The sequence below is a fragment of the Cololabis saira genome, chromosome 3, assembly GCF_033807715.1.
Source record: "Cololabis saira isolate AMF1-May2022 chromosome 3, fColSai1.1, whole genome shotgun sequence".
Classification (NCBI taxonomy): Eukaryota; Metazoa; Chordata; class Actinopteri; order Beloniformes; family Belonidae; genus Cololabis; species Cololabis saira.
Genome location: NC_084589.1, coordinates 6,319,382 through 6,335,752, shown reverse-complemented (window position 1 = coordinate 6,335,752; position 16,371 = coordinate 6,319,382). Strand labels below are relative to the sequence as shown.

General features: G+C 42.4%; 1 protein-coding gene across 1 annotated transcript; it reads left to right on the top strand.

Annotated features, from left to right (window-relative positions):
• The first annotated feature begins 1,468 nt into the window (after positions 1-1,468).
• On the top strand, positions 1,469-13,270 carry LOC133440829 (pituitary tumor-transforming gene 1 protein-interacting protein-like). The gene is made up of 7 exons (XM_061718151.1): positions 1,469-1,737; positions 1,938-1,984; positions 3,925-4,033; positions 10,143-10,251; positions 11,609-11,674; positions 11,898-11,944; positions 12,806-13,270. The coding sequence occupies exons 1-7, from the start codon at positions 1,638-1,640 to the stop codon at positions 12,853-12,855; spliced, it is 528 nt and encodes a 175-aa protein (XP_061574135.1). The 5' UTR covers positions 1,469-1,637; the 3' UTR covers positions 12,856-13,270.
• Positions 13,271-16,371: the final 3,101 nt, after the last annotated feature.

Genomic DNA, 16,371 nt, shown 5'->3' with positions numbered 1-16,371 from the left:
ACGTTTTTTCATTTGCACCACGTGCAGTAGTGTTTGACCCACTCTGACTTCTCCAAACGGGGAACAATTTGAAAAAAAGAGGTGTATCCGGTGTAAAAGTTGGCTTTTTTACAATATCCTCTAGCAATATCATATGTGCACATCAACCAAACAAGTGGGAAACAGAAAGAAGAGTGAGAAAAAGTAATCTAGCATCCGAGCATTCACTATCTTAATGTCTATATATTCATCAATGGCAACAAAATAAAAGTATAAATGAAATATACACACCACTACAAGGTATTCATCTACACTGTGTGCACAATATATTAGGCAAGTTGTATTTTTGAGGTTTAATTTTATTATTTAACAACTGCAGTGCTCTCAGTCAATCCAAAATGTTAATAATAATCAAGACGAGGTCTGACACGCTTTTTTTTTACATTTATTATTTTATGTAGAACAGTGATCATACCATGGTATGATGATGATTAGTTGTGTTAGTGGAGCAGGAAAATAAATGATATTTCTATTTGCAGATCAAGGATGAGAGGGAGCAGGATCCTCGTCTTCCCAAGGAGAATCTGCAGAAACTGACTTTAATAATCTGTTGATTTTTGTGTGTTCAAATAAATTGAATTGAATTGAAATGCAGAGTTGGGTAGTAACGAGTTACATTTACTCCGTTACATTTACTCCGTTACATTTACTTGAGTAAGTTTTGGGAAATGTTGTACTTTTAGGAGTAGTTTTGAATCACTGTACTTTGTACTTTTACTTGAGTAGATTTGTGAAGAAGAAACTGTTACTCTTACTCCGCTACATTAGGCTACGTTGAGCTGTTACTTTTCTTTTATCCCTTTTATCCGCGTACGCATCAATCTCATGACATCACTGGGTGATTCTTTGGGAAAAATGTTTGTTTTTGCATGTTTTGTCACATTTACACAGACTCAAACACACACAGAGTTTCTATGAGTTCATGTTTGTTCTAGTTCTGCCTGGTTAAAAAAGAAAAGTACAAAGGCTTGAAATGTTGTGCTACTTGTGCTTAATTTATTTTTTTATTCTGTTATTATTTTATTTATTTTATTATTTATTAAGGTACTTGAATTTACTTTGAAATTATTTTAATTTAAGCAATTTTTTATTTTTTATTAATTTATTTTATTGATTTAATTTGCCTGAAGATGATTATTTTGTACTTTTGTCTGTTTGAATGGTTGTGTCAAAAAAATAAATCAGACGTTACTCAACAGTTACTCAATACTTGAGTAGTTTTTTTACCAAGTACTTTTTTAGTAACAGTACTTTTACTTGAGTACAATCTTTGGCTCCTCTACCCACCTCTGTTGAAATGTCGCCACCCTGTTTTATCCCCTACTCTGATATGAATCAAGCGCTAGCCCCGCCCCCCAGCGCATTAACCCCGCCCCCAGCGCGCTATCCACGCCCCCAGCGCGCTAGCCCCGCCCCCAGGGCGCTAGCCACGCCCCCGCTACTCTCGTTCCAGGAAGTTCCAGAAGAAGCAAAACAGAGCAGCGAAGGTTTTCCCTATCCGACTACGGGGCGTTTCTGAGGAGCGAGCGGGCTTTTATCGGGCTTTTATCGGGGTCACACACACCGTCGACCCCCCACCGGTCCTCTGGTCCTCCACCATGTCTGCCTCCCCGCCCTGGAGCCGTGTCTGGAGCGTCCTCGCCGCCGCGCTGCTCTGCAGCAGCGCCTTCAGCCAGACCACCTCCCCACCCCCTCCGCGTGAGTCTACAGCCTGATTTATGGTTCTGCGTTAAATCGACGCACGTAGCCTACGGCGTAGGGTACGCGTCGACGCGTACATACGCCGTAGGCCTGCGTTGGTGTAACGCGGAACCATAAATCAGGCTTTAATGCCCCTGCATGTGTGTTTGAAACGTCGTCCCGTGTTTTTCACGAGTCTCTTCTCCGTGTCTCCTCAGCCTGCTCCGCCCACAGGAGCTGCGATGCCTGCGTCCCACACGCACAGGTACGTGCACGATCAGACCCATGCAGACCCCACTGTGACCCCAGCTGGACCAGCTGTGCACGAGCAGCCGTGCACGAGTAAGCTGTGCACGAGCAGCCGTGCACGAGTAAGCTGTGCACGAGCAGCTGTGCACGAGCAGCCGTGCACGAGCAGCCGTGCACGAGCAGGACACACCTCTGTTGTTAAACGTGCACATGGACTTGTTTCGCAGTTACGGAAGAGTATTAGGGCCAGGCAAGAGAAAAAAAATTTGAGAGTGGAGGATTTTTTTTTTATTGTGCACTTCGAGTAAAAAGACGTAATGTCAAGAAAAAAGTCGAAATTTCGCCTTTTTCTCGACATTTCGACTTTTTTCTCGACATTTCGACTTTTTTCTCGACATTTCGACTTTTTTCTCGACATTTCGACTTTTTTCTCAACATTTCGACTTTTTTCTCGACATTTCGACTTTTTTCTCAACATTTCGACTTTTTTCTCGACATTTCGACTTTTTTCTGAACATTTCGACTTTTTTCTCGACATTTTGACTTTTTTCTCAACATTTCGATTTTTTTCTCAACATTTCGATTTTTTTCTCGACATTTCGACTTTTTTCTCGACATTTCGACTTTTTTCTCAACATTTCGGCTTTTTCTCGAAGTGCATAATGAAGAAAAAAAATCTTCCTCCTCTAAAATATTATTTTTATTTTTATCCTGCCTGGCCCTGATACTCTTCCGTACGCAGTGGTTTGAGCCTAAAGGCTGAGCTATGGTTCTGCGTTAAATCAACGCGTAACCTACGCCGTAGGCTCTGCGTCGATTTAACGCAGAACCATAATTCAGGTTAAACATGTGACATATTTAGTTGTTTTTTCTGTAAATTCGCTTCTTTCTTTTGTTAACATCCATTTTTACATTTTACATTACAAGCAGAACCCATGTCAACAAATGTGTCTAAAACAATGACTACGTTTACATGCAGTCAAAATCAGGGTTACGGTCAATATTCCGGTTACTGAAACATTGGGAATAATCTGTTTCCATGCGTGAGCTAACAGGATTATCCCTGTTTACATGGTGATTCATCATTCAGGATATCTGGATCAAACCAGCGACGCACGGAGAACATCATGACGCAATTCCCGTCATTTCTGCTTCTTCTTCCTGTATCCAAATCCAAAACAACCACAATAACAGCAGCACGGTGGATAATCAGACCCACTGGTAGCGTTTTGTTTCTCGACCCTGTAGTTCTCCTTTTCCAGCGTCTTCCAGCGGAGCTGGATCTGGTCTGGAGTTCCTACAAATGCTGCTTCACTCACCTTCTTGTAAATCTTCTATCCCGGTACTTTCTACCGTCTACAAATGCAGAAATGTTCATATCCTTCATTACATTTATGAAGTGATTAGTCTCCTCCTGGTCTTGGTTTCTCCGTGTTTAGAAGAACTTCCTGGACTCAAAAGACCAGGATTCCTTGTGAACAGAACATGTGCAGAAAACAAATTCATGTTCCGTTTGATGGGGATATTCCGTTAGGCGTTTACATGACCCAATATTCAGTTAGAAAAGGAGTAACCCAGGGGTCATATTCAGGTTTTTATAAACCGGAATATGATCAAATTCTGGTTATTCAAAGGGGTTATTGGTGTTTACATGGCCGTGTGCAACCGGGTTATTGCTAATATTCCGGTTAGAAAAGGGTTATTGATGCATGGAAACATAGTCAATATTTTATATATATTTAGACGACGGAATATCTTTCACCTGCAGAGGAGAGTGTCATTAAAACATTCACCTAACAGGGTCCAGCTGCTCGACACCAAGAGGAGAACCGGTCCAGAATCCAGGCCGTGGTTGGTCTGGACTGGGATCACAGCTCATCTCCACTTCCGTCCCGGCAGCATTCCTGTTAACCCGTTAACCTGACCTCTGGCCCTGTGTGTGTGTGGTGTCTCCAGTGCCTGTGGTGTTTCACCAGCAGCAACTGCTCGGACTACCCGGTGACCTGGCTGCTGCCCCCGCCCTCGCTCTGCCCGCTGGCCCAGGCCCGCTGGGGCGTCTGCTGGCGTGAGTCCTCCACCTTTCTACTGTGTCCTCCAACCCGTCTTAGCTGGGAGGGAATATGTCACAAATCATAAAGATTGTGCACTTGGTGACAGGTTTTTGATATTTGGCATGGTGTTAGGTTTGGACATAAGGTTTTCAAAAACCACCGCAAACAAATTGTGACGCCCCCTAGTGGCCAGTTTGCAGAAAATTCTAAATGGCTCCCGCCGAAAAGACCAAAGGTCATATCTCAGCTTCTCTTAGTCCTAGATTGTTGAATATTGTCACTTTCTCTACTTTTTAGTGCTAGGAATTCAATTCTGAGATACATTTCCTGTCATGTTGATGGTCAAATTTAAATTTTCAAGGTCATTTTTTGTCCCAAAAAACTCCATATCTCTAGAATGAAGTCACATAGAAAGATTATAGAGGGCACTAGGCCACTATTTTCACCACCAAGGAATGCAATTTTCTGTTTATTGGACAGGTCACTATCGCTGTGGTATCAATAATCTGATTGGGTGAGAACAGTGACCTGCTTTTAATGTGTGATTAATGTCCTGTCTCATGTTGTGTCCTTTTGTACTGTCCTGTGTAATTGTAATTTGTATTATGTGTTTTGTTTTAATGTAAAGCGTCTTTGAGTGCCCAGAAAAGCGCTATATAAATAAAATGTATTATTATTATTTATTATTACTTCATTCAGGCTTAATATGAACAGAACCTCAGAACTAAGTCACAGTGAAAGAATTGGATTTTATTAAAATAACACACACAAAAACATCAGCTGTGCATGTTTAAACTCACTTATCACCTACAATGCTGCCTCTATCGCCTTATTGCTGATTGATTCATTTAGAATTTTCTGCAAACCGGCCACTAGGGGGCCGTCCCAATTTGTTTGCGGTGGTTTTTGAAAACCGTATGTCCATAACTAACACCATGCCAAATATCAAAAACTTGTCACCAAGTGCACGATTTCCATGAATTCCCTCCCAGCTATCTGGGTTCTGCGGTTCAGGGATGTTGGGGTGGTGGAAGGGGAAGTTGATGTCAATCAATCAATCAATCATTCAATAACTTTATTTGTCCCCAATGGAGCAATTCATTTTGCAGCAATATATACACATATACACATAGTAAACGACAACGAGTTTAAATCTAAAAAACCAAGCCCCACAACAGCTTCCTTTTCCTCATGGAATTGAGAAGGGAGATGCAGAAGGTACAAAAGAATGTTTATATCTGTTAGTTTTGACAAGTGGAAGTCTGAGCAATGTACCCGATGGGAGGAACTGAAACTTTCCTATACAGCTGTTTGTTATCCAGGTCCTGTAGAGTCCCCTGAGCAGAGCCAGTTATTTTACTACAGACATTAACCATCTTGGTAAGAACAGTTTTCTGCTTTACCCTAAGTCAGGGGTGTCCAAAGTCGGTCCTCGAGGGCCGCAGTCCTGCATGTTTTAGATGTGTCCCTTTTTTTATCAAACCGTGATACAAGGAGCTTGGTCATCAACAGAACTATCCAGACTGGTGATGACAAGGTGGTGACGACCGTTAATTAGAATCAGGTGTGTTGATGCAGGGAGACAACTAAAACATGCAGGACTGTGGCCCTCGAGGACCCACTTTGGACACCCCTGCCCTAAGTGATGAAAACCAACATCTGAAGGAAAAGGTTAATACAGACTCAATGAAAGAACGATAGAACATGGACATCAAGGATGAATCATGGTCAATGACGAATAAGAATTTCCAACAGGTCAATTTTAAAATAATAAAAAAAAGAATATCTATTGCAGTAGTTCAAACATTAAAAATGTTGTGTACACATAAATGTATATAAAAAATTTAAATTAAGTGATTTTTGTCAAGATGAATTGGCACTAGCCTTAAAAAAGTCATGTGGTGCAACCATGATTCATATTCATTAAAATAAATGTATTTCCTTAACATCTTTTTTTTTTTCAGTATTATACAAAAATGTTTTTTGTAATGGTTGCGCCACATGATATTTCATAAAATGGACATCAGTCAAACTTTGTTTGTATATTATGATGGAAATATAAATACAAATGTGTTGCAATCTTACACACTACAAGACAGTTCAGAAATCATGCCAGATAGAAGAAGATTGATTTAAAAACATTTAGAGTGATTTCAAAAAAAGTTTTCAAAACAAGGGTCCTGGTCAGACAGTCGCACCACATGACATTTTGACGCTTAAAACAACAACAAAATCCCAAATAATTAGTATTTTTTTGTAAAATTCAAGTGAGTCCATATGTGGGACAGGTCGGTCATATATATGCTATTTTTTTATCCATTTAAACCTTTTTTGAATTGGCAAAAAAAACTGTTTTTTGGAAAATATAGGCGTCACGTCATTGACCCATCAACATGGAATTTGGACAGTTTTCTAAGACAGTACGGACGCTGCTGACCTTTCTTGTAAATGAAGTTGGTGTTACTTGCAAATGTCATCTTATTGTCTATTATAGTTCCCAGATACTTATAGGACTCTACAATTTCTACATCTTTCCTTTAATCACTGTCCTATCCGGAGAGGGCTGAAAACATCTAAAATCAATACACATGTCCTTTGTCTTTGATAAATTAAGAGATAAAAAAGAATCCTGGCATCACTTAAGAAAGTAATCAACCACAGGGCCATGGGAGTAATCAGTGCTGTTCAACAGACAGTCGTGGTTAAAAGTAGAATTGTTTGTAGCCGCTTCCTCATTCTGAGCGTGACAGAAACCACAAATACTGCTGAAAATAGGAGGAGCATTTATGTCACCAGGTGATTTCACAAACACAATCACGGCTCTGCTCTGAAAGTTAGCACGGGTGTTGCACAACACTCCCCTACGTAGGGTTGCCACCTTTCACAAATAGAAATAAGGGTCGCCCCGATTTCAGCAGCGCAGGCGCCAAAAAAAGGAACATCCCCAAAACCTCTAAACAGAATAGAAATGTATTTATTTTTTATGAAAAAACTTTCATTTAAAGTTTAAAGTGCTTTAATAGCATTGAACTTGCATGACTGTACAGACAGACAACCATATAGCAACTGAAATAACCGATGCTCCTATGGTAAATATAAATACAGGACTGTCTCAGAAAATTAGAATATTGTGATTTTCTGTAATGCAATTACAAAAACAAAAATGTCATACATTCTGGATTCATTACAAGTCAAATGAAATATTGCAAGCCTTTTATTATTATAATATTGCTGATCATGGCTTACAGCTTAAGAAAACTCAAATATCCTATCTCAAAAAATAGAATATTCTGGGAATCTTAATCTTAAACTGTAAACCATAATCAGCAATATTAAAATAATAAAAGGCTTGCAATATTTCAGTTGATTTGTAATGAATCCAGAATGTATGACATTTTTGTTTTTTTAATTGCATTACAGAAAATAAATAACTTTATCACAATATTCTAATTTTCTGAGACAGTCCTGTATAGCCTATGGTGAAGGTCGGAAAATTAGAATATTGTGTAAAAGTTCATTTATTTCAACAATTCAACTTAAAAGGTGAAACTAATATATTACATCGTTTCACAGTCTTACATGCAAAGCAAGATATGTTAAACCTTTATTTGTTACAATTTTGATCAAATTCTTTATTGATTTCATAAAACATTCAAATATTTTGAGATTTTTTATTTGGGGTTTTCATAAACTGTGAGGCACAATCACCAAAATTATAACTAATAAAGGCTTGAAATATCTCACTTTGAATGTAGTGGGAAATAATATATTTGTTTCACCTTTAGTTGAATTTACTACGAATGAAGTGTTGCAATATATTCAAAATTATGTCATCAATAAATAAGAGCATAATATATGTCAGTATTGGTTCAATACGGAACGCAACTTTTAATTCCCAATGAAGTAACAATTCCGTATTTGAAGGGACGGGTGGCGACGCTACCCCTGCAGCTTCCTGTTCAGGGTTTCCAGGTGGAGAATGGTTGGGACGTCAGTGACGTTGTTTTAGGCTGGAAGATCCCACCAGAAAGCTGCTGGTCGTACACGCGGCAGCTTCAAGACGTCATGCTGACGTTGTTTTAGGCTGGAAGATCCCACCAGAAAGCTGCTGGTCGTACACGCGGCAGCTTCAAGACGTCATGCTGACGTTGTGTATGAATGACGCCGGGGTTTAAGGAGCCGTCAGCTGGCAGAGCAGCAACAGTTCTGTTCAAAACCACAACATGACTGCTGCAACGCAGCTGCAGATTAAGTGTAAGTAAGGGATAATGCCCTTCCAGGTGTCAATTAACATAAATATATGGACTTATATGGAACCGTCCAACGCGAAGTGGAGGACGTTTCACGCCCTGCGAAGTCCATATATTTATGTTAATGTCCACCTGGAAGGGCATTATCTCACTTATACCAAGGTCACTTACCAAAAAACATAAATATTACATCAGTTATTCATGCTTTAATGTGTTTTCAGTTGAAATCATTAGTTCCATAAGTCCTTATGCAACGGGCACAGTGTTGATTCTCCAGGAACTAGGACGGACCAGAGATACGACTCAGCAACGGGAGATATTCTATTCCGCTCAGCTCCGCTCACCTATGGTACAGTAACAAACAGGAAATAGATTCGTTTCAAAGAATCAAAGTCCACAAATAGTTTCCTAACCTGTTTAATTAAGTTACATGTATGATCAACCATTCAAAAAAATACATGTTTCATTAAGCTACAAATATTAGGCTATCAATCATTCAAATAAATAAACAAACGTTTCATTAAGCTACAAATATTATCAATCATTCAAATAAATAAACCGGTTTCTTTTCATTTTCTTTTCTCTCCTCTTCTGCATCAACTTTCTATTCCTCTAACTTGCCGACTTTAAAAGAGCATGAAGGCTGCTCGTGTCAGTCCCGGGGTTTCACGTACTTCCTCTTCGGTTTGGGTGAGAAACTGAACCAAACCGGTTCCTCGAGCCAGATGAATTCAATTCAATTCAATTTTATTTATATAGCGTCTATTACAACATAATTTGTCTCTAGGATCTTTCCAGAGACCAGAACATAAACCCCCGAGCAATTATTACATAAACAATGGCAGGTAGAAACTCCCCTAGTGGGAGAAAAACCTTAAGCCAAACAGTGGGAAGGAAAACTCCTGCATTGTGGGAAGTTTCTGCTTAGCTAGTGTCCATCAATCCACACTAATACATTTCTCCAGAATGAGTATGGATAGCGCATACTATTGTGTACATACTAATGTTTCGGATGCACTAAATATTGTTTTTGCGACTCATTAGGGTGGAAGTATGGGATTTCAGACGCAGCTCATGGCTGGTTGCTGCACTGCAGGCCATGCAAGCTTCCAGCTTCACAACTGCTTTATTCAAATCCGGTTGCACCAGAAATGACCTCACTTGTGTTATTTCAAGCGGTTTCTTGGCAACAACTGTTTGTTTGATGCAAATTTGAAGTCCTAAGGTTTATAGTCGGCCATGTTTACAGTGGTTTTTACTGATGAGACGATGAGACTGTATCAGGGAACGTAAAACAGGTCTGACAAACATTAACAGCAGGAAGCAGCTTCAAACCTTTAGGGTAACTAACTAACTTCAAACCTTTAAGGTAACTAACTTCAAACCTTTAGGGTAACTAACTTCAAACCTTTAGGGTAACTAACCTCAAACCTTTAGGGTAACTAACCTCAAACCGTTAGGGTAACTAACCTCAAACAGAATCTGAAAATCAGTCTGGAATGAGGCGTAAAATCTGGTTAATCCTGCTGGGAATGTGTTGAGCTCTGCTTGAGTTGAACCATAAAAGCTGCTCCGAGTGTGTCGATGAAGTGAAGGCTGTAAAGTGTTTCAGCTTCAGGAGAATCTGAATTCTACCAAAAGATAAATAGGTAGAATCTAGTTTATGGTTGAAGCTGATTAAACGGTCTCTTAAGTTTCGTTTCTGTGGAAACGGCAGTGCGCTGTGGTTTCACTTCAGTTGAGAGTTGAGAGGGCTGCTGTTTCTGTTTCACGCTTGAGGAAAAAGGGAGGTTTCAAAGTGACAAGAAGCATGTGACGTCCTGGACGGCAGAGCATGAATGCTGATGCTTGTGTCTGTGTGCGGTTGTCTCAGTGAACTTCGAGGCTCTGATCATCGCTCTGGCCGTGGTGGGAGGAGTCATCATCATCAGCATCGCCATCTGCTGCTGCTGCTGCTGCTGCTGCAGGAAACGCTCCTCACAGTAAGATCACACCACACCTGAGCAGGGGAAGCAAGAACCTCTCATATTCTGTCTTTTTTCTGACTTAAATAATTCAAGAAATAATCTGCAGCACCTTGCATTCATTTCCATCCCTTCTTGTTGCGTGTCATGTGGTGCACAACTGACAAAACAATAATAATTAAAGCTGCAAGCAGCGATGAATGGGCCCTCGCACGCAGTGGAAGCTTGTATGACTTGCATGTAGATTCTTCAGGCCTGGACATTTAGTGGATGAAACCACCCACGACTCTTTATGTGAAACCATTCTAAAGTTATGGCAGAAAATAGGAACTGTCACATATCCACCAATCAGAAGAAGGGGGTGGGGCTAATTATCAAATATAGACCAATCAGATGAAGGGGGGGCGCGCTTTTTGGCATCTATCGCCACGGTAACGCTTTTGACTGAGAAAAGTAATACGTGTTGTCGCAGGATGGAGACGCACATTTTGATGTATAACACACCTTGGTGCACATTACGGTTCGGGCCGTATTAACTGCCGAAGGAATGGCATAAATTGCGCCAAAATTACGCTATTAATTCAAAATGTTCAAAATGGCCGACTTCCTGTTGGGTTTCGGCCATGGCGCCAAGAGACTTTTCTTTAAGTTGCGACATGATACAGGTGTGTACCGATTTTTGTGCATGTACGTCAAACCGTATTGTGGGGCTTGAGGCTCAAAGTTTTCTAGGGGGCGCTGTTGAGCAGTTAGGCCACGGCCATTAATGAAAACCATTAAATATCAAATTTATCACCAGGCCTGGCTTGGTGCAAAATTTGGTGACTTTTGGGGCACGTTTAGGGGGAAAAAAAGGCCCTCCTTTCGTCGAAAAAGGAAAATTCCTTCAGATACAATAGGGCCTTCACACTGTAAGTGCACGGGCCCTAATAATAGGAATCATGTTTCAGAGAACTTGAAATGTGAGGTTTAGAGCATTAATAAATGCAGTTTTCAGGTCATCCAGCTGACATTTTAAGAGGTGCATGATTGACTAAGCAGTAAGTTAAAGTTTTGGAATGGTGCAGGATCATTAGGTAAATGAGTCCATCTGCAGATCCTCTAAACTCCAATCACAGATCACACGGGGCAGCCCTGCCACCTTAAACCAGATCTAGTTAAAAAGCAAACGTCCTCCAGTTGTCTCTGTCGCCATGGCGAGGAGCAGGGGGACTTTCTTTTCTTCTTTCTTTACGACATGTTTTTAGTTTCTCAGCCTCTCTTTTACGTCTTTGCTACTGACGTTGTGTTGCTTCCAAAGAAGAGAGGAGAAGCTCCATCCTTCCTTCAGATCCAGCTCATCAGGATGTTTCTCCTCCTGTCTGCTCTCCCCCAGGCCTGACAGAGATGAGGAGCGCTACAGCAGGAAGAGGGAGGAGATGAAGCAGCGTGCCGAGGAGCGGTGAGGTTCCCACAACACCAATGTGATCCTGTAGTTTGATGATGATGGACCAGAGATGGTTTCTGTCCCCGTCTGACACGATGCATCTGTTTGCCGCTCAACTCCTCTGATTGCCCTGAAATCCTGAGAGACGAGCTGTCAGACTGAAGGTCCTACTTTCAGAGGTTCTGAGTCGTGTTTGCTTTGTGTGTTTGAACTGTTTGTCTTTTTGTTTTTCCTACAGGAAGACGGAGAGAAAGACGCGACACGATGAGATCCGCAAGAAGTATGGTGAGTATGAATCCTGCTCTGCTCTGATTGAAACATCCCTCAGATTTCTGATTGTATCAGATAAACATCCAGAAGACCCAATCACTTATCTGAGTTTACATGCTGTTCAGAGAATGGGATAAATGTCCTGAGCATGGCTGACCCCGTGACGCTAGGTGGCGCTGTAACCATGGTAACCATTTCAACAAAGAGCCACTTCCGGTTGACGGTTGTTTTGTTTGGCGTCAATGTTACGCCTTCCGTATATTTTCCCACTTTATTTTGATCTGCTTCGGTGTCTTGATGAAGCTTTCTTTTCTTTCGCGATCTTTTTAAAGGTGTTTAAACAACTATTTAACACGTGCCGTCTCCTTTCACTTCCGGGTGAAGCCCCTGAGGAAATTCTCCAGCATGCGCAGACTGCAATATCTGATGTCTCCGTAAACATGGAGTTAACATTCCGACTGTGAACGAGTTATCTAGGTGTTCCTATCCGATATTATTAAATGTCCGAAATAGGTCCGAAGCAGATCGGATTGAGGTGTTTACATGCAGTTTAAAAGTCTGAACGATGTCTTACACGATCAGAAATCCGATTGAACTGCTGCATGTAGAGACCTGATAGTGCCTTATGTTCCTGGCAGAGCTCTCCGTTCTCTGAGTTTCTCCCACTATGGGAGTTTTTACCTGCCATTGTTTATGTAATAATTGCTCGGGGGTTTATGTTCTGGGTCTCTGGAAAGATCCTAGAGACAACATTTGTTGTATTAGATATATAAATAAAATTGAATTGAATTGAATTGCATGTAAACGTAATGAGTTATTCCAGAATGAATCCAGACGTGTTGGACCCTGAACTCTCTGACGTCTCCTCCTCCTCAGGTCTCATCGGGGACGCAGACCACCCCTACAGCAAGTTTGAGAACGAGTGAAGCCTTCAGCCGCTGTCCCGGCTCCTCTTTAGTCCTCCGTCCACAGACCTGTCCATCCAGACCCGTCTTCTCCTCCCCCTACAGACCTGTCCATCCAGACCCGTCTTCTCCTCCCCCTACAGACCCGTCCATCCAGACCCGTCTTCTCCTCCCCCTACAGACCTGTCCTGTCTCCTCCGCTCACTTCTGTGGCCTTCTGTCGTCTGGAGGCGGAGGGGTGTGAAAGATTGTTTTTTTAAAAATCCTTCTTATACTTGTGTTTTGAAATCTTGTTTCTAGCTTCTCTTTTTAGGAATTCAACTTTACTATCAGTGTTTGCACTTTATTGAGTATTGATTATTGATTTACAGCTCTGGTTGTAGCGCTGGTGTGTTCACACACAATTAAAAGTTGTAATAAACATGTTTTGGTTTGATTTGGTGTCAGAATGTTGTGATGAGAGCCTGTGATGGAGGTGGGGGCGGTTTCCACATCCCCCACACCTTACCCCCTCCACTGACTGATGGTCCTTGTCCTGGGGGGGCAGACGGGACGAAAGACGGGATGACAGACGGGATGACCCCGTCTCATTGACGGGACCTGACAGATTTGAAGGGACAGGCCAGCAGACACCTTGCCCCTTGTGAATGTGTTTGAATGTTTGGTGGTGTACAGAGGGGCTGAGAGGGGACTTTGAGATTCATTGAATGTAAAGTGCATTACAAGTTAAATTCATTATTAGTTGTTGTTGTGGAGGGTGTGTTCCAACTACCGGGGAATCACACTCCTCAGCCTCCCGGGGAAAGTCTATTCCAGGGTGCTGGAGAGGAGAATTCGGCCGATAGTCGAACCTCGGATTCAAGAGGAACAATGCGGTTTTCGCCCTGGCCGTGGAACACTGGACCAGCTCTACACCCTCCGCAGGGTGCTCGAGGGCGCATGGGAGTTTGCCCAACCAGTCCACATGTGTTTTGTGGACTTGGAGAAGGCTTTCGACCGTGTCCCACGTGCCATCCTGTGGGGGGTGCTCCGAGAGTATGGGGTCGGAGGCCCTCTGCTGAGGGCTGTACGGTCCCTGTATGACCGGAGCAGGAGCTTGGTTCGCATTGCCGGCAGTAAGTCAGACTTGTTCCCGGTGCGTGTTGGACTCCGGCAGGGCTGCCCTTTGTCACCGGTTCTGTTCATTATTTTTATGGACAGAATTTCTAGGCGCAGCCAAGTGCCGGAGGGGGTACGGTTCGGGAGCCACTTGATTTCATCTCTGCTTTTTGCAGATGATGTGGTCTTGTTGGCTCCCTCGAGCCAGGACCTTCAGCATGCACTGGGGCGGTTTGCAGCCGAGTGTGAAGCAGCTGGGATGAGAATCAGCACCTCTAAGTCTGAGGCCATGGTTCTCGACCGGAAAAAGGTGGCTTGCACCCTCCAGGTCGGGGGAGAGTTCCTGCCTCAGGTGGAGGAGTTCAAGTATCTTGGGATCTTGTTCACGAGTGAGGGGAGAACGGAGCGCGAGATCGACAGGCGGATCGGTGCAGCGTCCGCAGTAATGCGGTCATTGTATCGGTCCGTCGTGGTGAAGAGGGAGCTGAGCCGAAAGGCAAAGCTCTCGGTTTACCGGTCGATCTACGTTCCCACCCTCACCTATGGTCATGAACTCTGGGTCATGACCGAAAGAACGGGATCCCGGATACAAGCGGCCGAAATGGGTTTCCTCCGCAGGGTGGCGGGGCGCTCCCTTAGGGATAGGGTGAGGAGCTCTGTCACCCGGGAGGAGCTCGGAGTCGAGCCGCTGCTCCTCCACATCGAGAGGAGCCAGCTGAGGTGGCTCGGGCACCTGTATAGGATGCCCCCTGGACGCCTCCCTCGTGAGGTGTTCCGGGCATGTCCCACCGGGAGGAGGCCCTGAGGAAGACCCAGGACACGCTGGAGTGACTACGTCACTCGGTTTGCCTGGGAACGCCTTGGAGTCCCCCCGGAAGAGCTGGAGGAAGTGTCCGGGGAGAGGGAAGTCTGGGGATCCCTGCTCCGACTGCTGCCCCCGCGACCCGGACTCGGATAATGCGGTGGACAATGGATGGATGGATGGATAGTTGTTGTTGACTTTGCAAAATATTCATTGAAAGATTTTTCTGCAAGTTTGTTAATCTGTTGTAGCTTCCATGGTCTTAATCACTGTGGATTACAATCTAACTACAACAAAAAGTTCTTCCATCTAGTTTTACAATTGTATTTGTAATGACAGGGAAGAACATGAAATCAGTTTATAGTGGGTGTGTGAATGATCAATAATCAGTATTATTGGCAGTAATGGAAGGCCCAAAAATCTAATTTTGCTTAGGCCCCATGGAGGCTTGGGCTGGTATTCTGCCAATCCATGCTCCCTGCTGAGAAATGCTACTTTGTGGTTCTGCACACACGCACAGTCGATTTTCAAAGTTTGATTTCCATGACCATCATTTCTTGCACGATATAAAATTGATAATATGGGATGTATTTGATCCTTCAAAATACACTACCCATGACATGAATCGCATTAAACTTTGTGAACATTATACGATAATGAGAGAAAAAAAACGATTGTATCGCTTTATTTGATATTCATTCAGTCATTCGCCTTTATTTAACCAGGCAGGCCATTAAGAACATTCTTATTTACAATGACGGCCTGGTAAGAGACAAGGACCACTTGGGGGAAAAGGAAGTGGGCTAGGGAGTAAAACCAGTACTCAAGTAAAAAGAAATCAGGGGGGATGGTGGATTTGATCATATGGGGACAGATAATTTGTGCTGATTACAAATAATATAATATATTACAAATAATAGCAGTGACCAAAACAGCTGCAGAAATACTGCAGGAATGACATAGCAGCAGTTAAATGCAGCCTTCTGTAAGCTTTAAATATCCACTGGGCTTACATCAAATACATCAAAACACAACAATAAAAAACACTTTTCTGAACGTATCAATATGACTCTGTCCTTCACAGGATAAGTAAAATGGATCACTGCAAAAAACTCAAAATCTCAACAAGAATATTTGTCTTATTTCTAGTTAAAATGTCTCATTTTAGTAAAAAAATCTCATTACACTTAAAACAAGACTCATCACTGGAAAAAACAACAATTTTCACCTGTTTCAAGTAGATTTTCACTTGAAATAAGTAGAAAAATCTGCTTTTTTGCTTGTAATGAGAAGATAAATCTCGTCCCACTGGCAGATTTTCCTACTTATTTCAAGTGAAAATTTACTTGAAACAGGCGAAAATTGTCAAATCAGTTATTTTTCTGGTGATGACTCTAAATGTTGAAAAAGCAGTAAAACCACATTCATTGATGAAATGACATAAGGAGGGATGGCAGTTTTACTGGGGGGATGATTTGGACCGTTTTTATTTCAGGGGGGATGCCATCCCCCCTCATCCCCCCTCAATTCGAGTACTGAGTAAAACACAGTAGAATTGTAGCTCTACAAAAGGTAGAAAACCATTAGGTAGCATTTTTTGGCAAAGCAGCAGAAATTGGGGGGCGTGTGCTCCCCCC